Source organism: Oncorhynchus clarkii, chromosome 1, assembly GCF_045791955.1.
Source record: "Oncorhynchus clarkii lewisi isolate Uvic-CL-2024 chromosome 1, UVic_Ocla_1.0, whole genome shotgun sequence".
NCBI classification, from domain to species: Eukaryota; Metazoa; Chordata; class Actinopteri; order Salmoniformes; family Salmonidae; genus Oncorhynchus; species Oncorhynchus clarkii.
In genome coordinates this window covers 52,474,997-52,481,277 of record NC_092147.1, presented here as the reverse complement: position 1 = coordinate 52,481,277, position 6,281 = coordinate 52,474,997, and the positions used below count along the sequence as shown (strand labels likewise).

At 39.0% G+C, this 6,281-nt stretch overlaps 1 protein-coding gene across 1 annotated transcript in view; it reads left to right on the top strand.

Moving 5' to 3' along the window:
* The first annotated feature begins 5,633 nt into the window (after positions 1 to 5,633).
* The window catches only part of LOC139416570 (sorting nexin-33-like), a 31,728-nt gene continuing 31,080 nt past the window's right edge, over positions 5,634 to 6,281 (top strand). The window contains exon 1 of the mRNA XM_071165369.1: positions 5,634 to 6,276. Within this exon, the coding sequence (XP_071021470.1) occupies positions 5,634 to 6,276 (643 nt within the window). The remainder of the gene's footprint in view (positions 6,277 to 6,281) is intronic.

Genomic DNA, 6,281 nt, shown 5'->3' with positions numbered 1-6,281 from the left:
TTATAGTCAATCATGTCTAAGATCAACCTGATGTTATTACTAATGTGTCGACCATGCATAAAACCAGATTGTTCTTCATCAATTATATGATGCAAGCCTTGTTTCAAACTCTAAGCAAATACAAGGGCAAATAATTTCCCATCATTATTCAACAGGCTAATGGGTCTCCAGTTGTCTATGTAAAGAGTATCCTTATTTATACCTTGCTTTAAGGAAGCCGGTAACTCCCCACTTTCTATTAATTCGTGAAACATAGCATGAATGAAAGGAATCAATTTATCATTGAATGCTTTTAAAACTTGCTTATTAAACCATCATTTCCAGGGGACCAATTGTCCTTAAGGCTTTAATACAGTCTTTTATCACAATTTCAGATAATTTCAGATAACTCATCATCATTACCTATCTTCTTAGCAATGTTTGTTACATTTTCTAAGAAAAGATCCATATTGGAAGTTGGCTGGGCTGATTCTGATAATACTGGGCAACATGCTGAGAGATTTCTTTTGGATTTTCATTGGGAGTATTACTAATCATTAATTTACATATGGAAGTATTTTCGCCTGCCCTTTTTTCTAAATTAAATAAATATTTTGTATTTTTCTCTCCCTCTTCCATCCATTTTCGTCTTGATCTTACAAACGCTCCCCGGGCCTTTTCCTCGTAGTTCCTCCAGTAATTCCTGATTAGTTAGTTCAGTTTTTTTAGTATAATTCATTATTCCCTTTATGATGTCATATTGTTTCTCTCTCTTGGCATGAGCAATTTCTTTCCCCATTGAAATAGCCAAAAGCATTATATCAAATTTCATTAGCTCCCAGTAACTTCCAAACGTATTCATAACACAGGCACAATTCCAGTATTTATCATGAATTCCTGCTACTTCCTTCTTAAATACTTAATTCTCTACAAAAGTCTTGTTCATTTTCCAGTAACCTTTACTAACTTTTTTTTGTTGACAAACCATGCATATTTATGTTTATTGAGATCCCTTTGTGGTCTGTTAAAATCGATGGTTCAATTGAGACTTTATCAACCTTGTCAGCCATATCTTCAGATATTAACCAGAAATTAATACGGGATTGTATAGATATATCTTTGGTACTCCATGTTAACATAAACTTATCTGGGGTCTTATGTCTACAAATATCTAGAACACCTAACCTTAGACATATATTCCTAATCTCACAAACATAATTGCTATCCTTAGGAGGCCATCTATCTAGATTATCATGTAATACTGTATTAAAATCTCCACCCCATATTACTTTGGCCAATGGAAATTTAGACATATTTTGACTTATTTTCCTCTCAATGTCTCCAAATAAAATAGTTACTTGACTTGTTATTGGAAGCATAAGTATTTACAACAATGAATTGAACGTGGTTGACATCTACCTGTATTATTACCTGTATTATTATTGAACGTGGTATAATCCATCTCCCTGTATTATCTGCTTCATGACTCAATATATGACCCTTAAAGTTGCCTTTTAAAATAGCGACACCTGCTGACCGATTAGTACCAAATGAAAACCAAATATCATTCCCCCATTGACACTTCCAAAACGCAGTATCTGTGGAACAGGCAGGAGTTTCATGAATGAAATCAAATTCGGCACTCTCACCCTTACAATACAATAATAAAGATTTCCTTTTCAAAATATTACGGATTCCCCTGGCATTAATAGAAAAAACAGAAATGGACATTTACTATCACAGTGACTATATGAAGAATATTAAACTTGTTCACATGAATCGGGTTCTCACAAAAAGAAAAGTTCTTACTAGTTGCAAATAAAAACAAATATTTTTATACAATTGCAAATAACATTGTACCATAGATTGGTAAAAACGAATAGGCATCAAGCTAACATTAAGTGCCAGTGCGAATTTCCCTGACATAAAATATATATATAAATGTATAAAAACGGTTTGGCTCACACAAACAATGCTCTTTCCTCAAGAAATATAAAGTTTTATCAGATGCAAATAAAACTCAGTCCTGCACAACTCACTTGATAAATCCAGCAGTCAACAAGCTAGGCGTCAGCGTGAATTTCCCTTCCATTAACAAAGCCTTGGCTCCCGCAAAGTATGCACTTTTCCCTTCCTTCCTTGCTCTCTCAATCATCGGCCACAGACGATTCCGAGCTTCTTTGTCAAATGCTGTCAGATCTTCCTTGAACCTCAGGTTGTTCTTCTTTAAATAGTAATTTTTCTTTGCACTTTTTCATGTCACATCCCTCGCTGTCCTGGAGATTAATCTAATGATCACTGGTCGTGGTGGCTAGTTGTTGTCCCCATCTCTCAGCCTACCCAGGTGGTGCACTACATCCAGAGAACCTGCAACATTTCGCTCCTCCTCCGGGACTATTGCCCTGCAAAGGTCCTTCACTCTTGCTTTGAAGTTCTCCTCAGATTTTTCTGCTATTCCATAAATTCGAAGATTCCATCTCCGACTATACCGGTCATTCTCGTTTACCTTTGACTCCATTTCAGTGAGTTTCTTCTCCTTGCTTTGCAACCTGAATGTTCAATGTTGCGTTCTGCTGCTTCAGAGTTTTTACTTCCTCAGCATTGAAATCAATTGATTTCTTCAGGTTAACGATACGATAGTGTTCTTTTTCACAAAATTCATGATTTCATCTGCACTCTCTTTGATTTTAACCGTGAGGATGCGGAAGATGTTGTCCTGTAGATGGCTCATTGATGGTTCACTTCTCAGCTTCTTTGGAAGTTGCTCCTTGGTTGGGGTATTCGGGTATGAATCACATTCACCCCCCTTTTTTACACTGCAAGCATATGAGTGAGTTTCAACAATGCCTCTTTTATCCTTGGAAGTTTCAACATCCATTATCTCAGCAACAGTTTGGTCATGTCCTGATTCCATGCTACTAGCTATGAAGACGTTAGCAGGCTAACTTAACTACACACGCTGAAACTTGTCGATAGCTAATGTAAACTCACTCACTTTTGTACATCGCCTTGGTCCATACAATTGACCTTATTTAGGCACCCAAAAAACGTAATACTTCCAGTTCAACTGTAATGTCAATGCCACTGTAAAGCACAATTTCTCAATTTTCCAACAGAATCAATTACATGAACTCCACGCTGCCCGTTTCTGCATGATTCAAGAAGGCAACGAGCTCCGTCTGGTCTTTTTAAAAATGGCGGGTGGGGAAGCGAAACTAATGCGTGGTAGTGAGAAGGTCCAACTTATCACCTTATTGCCTTTAAAATGTAAATAAAACACTATAAAGAGTCGGGTTTTTGGGGAGGTGCTAAAGTGATCTTCAGAAGTAAACAGCGGCTCTGAGAGTCATGATGCTTGCAGTGATGATGCAAAAAATGACTAGGTATCCCCCCTTGCCCCCGTCACTGTCCATTTCTTGTTTTTAAACGATGAGAGAAGTGCTACACCTGGTGGAGAGAGATTGTAAGACAGAAATAGTTGCTTTATACAGTGGCATGACACGTCACAATGTAACTGAGGGTCCGTTTTTTCAACTTTTCTGCAATACTATCGAGCCATTACCATGTCGATCAACGCTTGAATAGAAACATAGTTCACACCCCAGATTTTGAAGTCAACACAGTCGCTACAGTCCCATTAGTTTTCTTTGCAGACTCGTTTGAATGTCGCAGTTGCGCACATTTGTACGGAATATGGTGAGTTTACATTAGCTTGTTAGTTGGAAATCGTCAAAAATATATTTCAATGGTTTGATTAATTACAAAATTATTCAAAATAGCTACATTGTATGGTTATATATAATTTTGTGTGAAAAAAAACTAATTGCAACTGCAGTCTAAAACTATAAACTTTGTGAGAATACCCTGAAATTGTTCCTCAGCTAGAAATGTTACACCCTCTCATGTCGCCATCTTGAGCGCCCCCCCTCCTCCATCGCTCTTTGCCCTGCAAGTGTATACTCGTCAGACGTCATGAAACATCATCAGAAGTGTCCACTTCATTTGAGGGCTGAGGGGATAGGGTGTGTCTTTTAAGTGTTTGGACTGCACAGGTGAGAAGCAGTCAGGCAGTCAGTCTTAGAGCATGCGGTCAGTTATCAGTTCTAAACACGTATTCTGTATTCTCTATGCTTATGATCTATTTTCTTGCGCGCATATGACAAAAAAGTGGTTGTCGGAGCACGTCTCTGGATCCGCTGAGCCGGAGGCGCTTGTATTAATCCTGCTGTAGGACTCCTTGCGGACAGCACCAGCAGGTCAACGACTAAAATGAACGAGTTACTTCTTCATGTTATGTTTCTCATGCTAGGGGCAGTGTTGAGCTGATTTCTTGCGTTTCAAATAATGAATTATTAAGGACGTTAACGAAGAAAACAAATATTTTCTCTATTGTCCATGCCTAACGTCATGACAAAAGTTACTTTGCTACAAAACGGATAGTAATATAATGGCATATGCTTTGCATTAAGTCGCGTACCCTTATAATTTGCTAATAATGCCTCATGTTTTTTAAATTCAAGGCAACAAAGAGGACATGCGCAAGAACCTGTTTTGTGGGGGAATTGGAGCAAGTTTCGGAAGGAATGTGTATCAACACCGGATTGCATTAGACTGGGAAATCATTAGGCTAGTCATCTCTATCGGGTCTGAATGCTTTCTTCCACCCCGGGCACTTTGTCTTTGTACTGGGAACAAACTATTTCACTTTGTCTTTGTGCTGGGAACAAACAATTTTGATAATGTTTGATCATATGTACAGCAAGTATTTTGTTCGTGGATCACATCACGCAAGAATAACAATGTAACCATTCATCAGGATTACAACGAATAGACAGACACATGTTTGCAATTTTTTCTTGGTGAAAACACATTTTCGGATAAACCGATGTCATTGCTTCCGTGAGCCGAGGACTGAGGAGTTACAAGTTGCGAAGCCCACAAGTTATATTGCAGTTTCAAGTATTGAAGGAAAAGATTGGACATCAAAGAAAACGTTTAGGCTAAGGTAACGTAATGCTATCAATAGGAATATGGTACTGATGTAGTGGGCAGTGGGTGCATGGCATATGCTAGCAATATACCAAGTTTGCAATTCAAATTTGCAGTAAGAATTTCATTGGAAATAGCCCATATTCTGTTAATTGTACGTGTAAAGGAATTGATCCTCACTACCACTGAAAACCATCTGCAATTCGATTTGACTGTTTTTAAATACAGTCCATAGGCCTACTAAAAAGATGGACAAGATTCTTGGCAGAGTATAGAAAACAACACAGGACAGTTGTGTAATTGAGTTGTAAACATACCCAGCTGTATACTGCACTAGTTATTTTTTAAGAGAGTAGATAAAGCACTAAGGTTATTATCATGTTATAGTGCATGAACACATTCGAAATTAGTAGTTTGTATCAGTATTAGTGTCATTTGACACTTTGTGTCATTCAAGTCACTCTTTCTCTCCTTCTCTTATTGATTTGTTGGGTGACTAGAGTTGAGATTAGATGAAATAGTAGGGTTATGGTTCAGCTATTCAGAGATCACCTATTTGCACAACATGTGTTAACAAGTTGTGCTCAAGGGTAGCAGAATCACAATTATTTTAGGCAGTGTGCATATGATAGTCAGCTGATTTTTGATGTCAAAAGTGAGTCAAAATGTCGATGAAAGGCAAGGCACTCTTCACTTTCCAAAGTGAAAACAAAGAGGAGATCAGCATACAGGAGAATGAAGAACTGGTTATCTTTGACAATAACTCTGTGGATGGATGGTTACAAGGGGAGAACAGTAAAGGACAGAAAGGTCTCTTCCCAGCCTCTTATGTGGAAGTAATCCGCCCTCGTTCCAACTCCAACATGACAGACTGCTCCATAAGCCCGGAGGGTTCTCCCGGCAATGGCTCCTCATATTTCCCTTCTACAACAAACACGCCCTTTCACATGCAACAGGGTTACTATCACAATGACGATGATGACTGGGATGATTGGGATGACAGTTCCACAGTGGTGGACGATGATGGCCCCAGTGGCACAAATGGACATTCCCATCAGAGCCCCCACTCCAACAACCCCAATGTCCACTATTGTGCCAAACCTTACATGGAGAGGCAGGACAGCATCTCCAGCTCGCGGAAGGGTAGTATGGTAGGCAGGAACTTGAACAGATTCTCCAGCTTTGTCCGCTCAGGGGTGGAAGCATTTGTGTTGGGCGATGTGCCCATGAACGCTAAGATAGCCGAGTCATACACCATTGCGATGGGCCCCAAAGGGCCTCAATGGAAAGAGAGCCCCACACCTTTCTCTTGC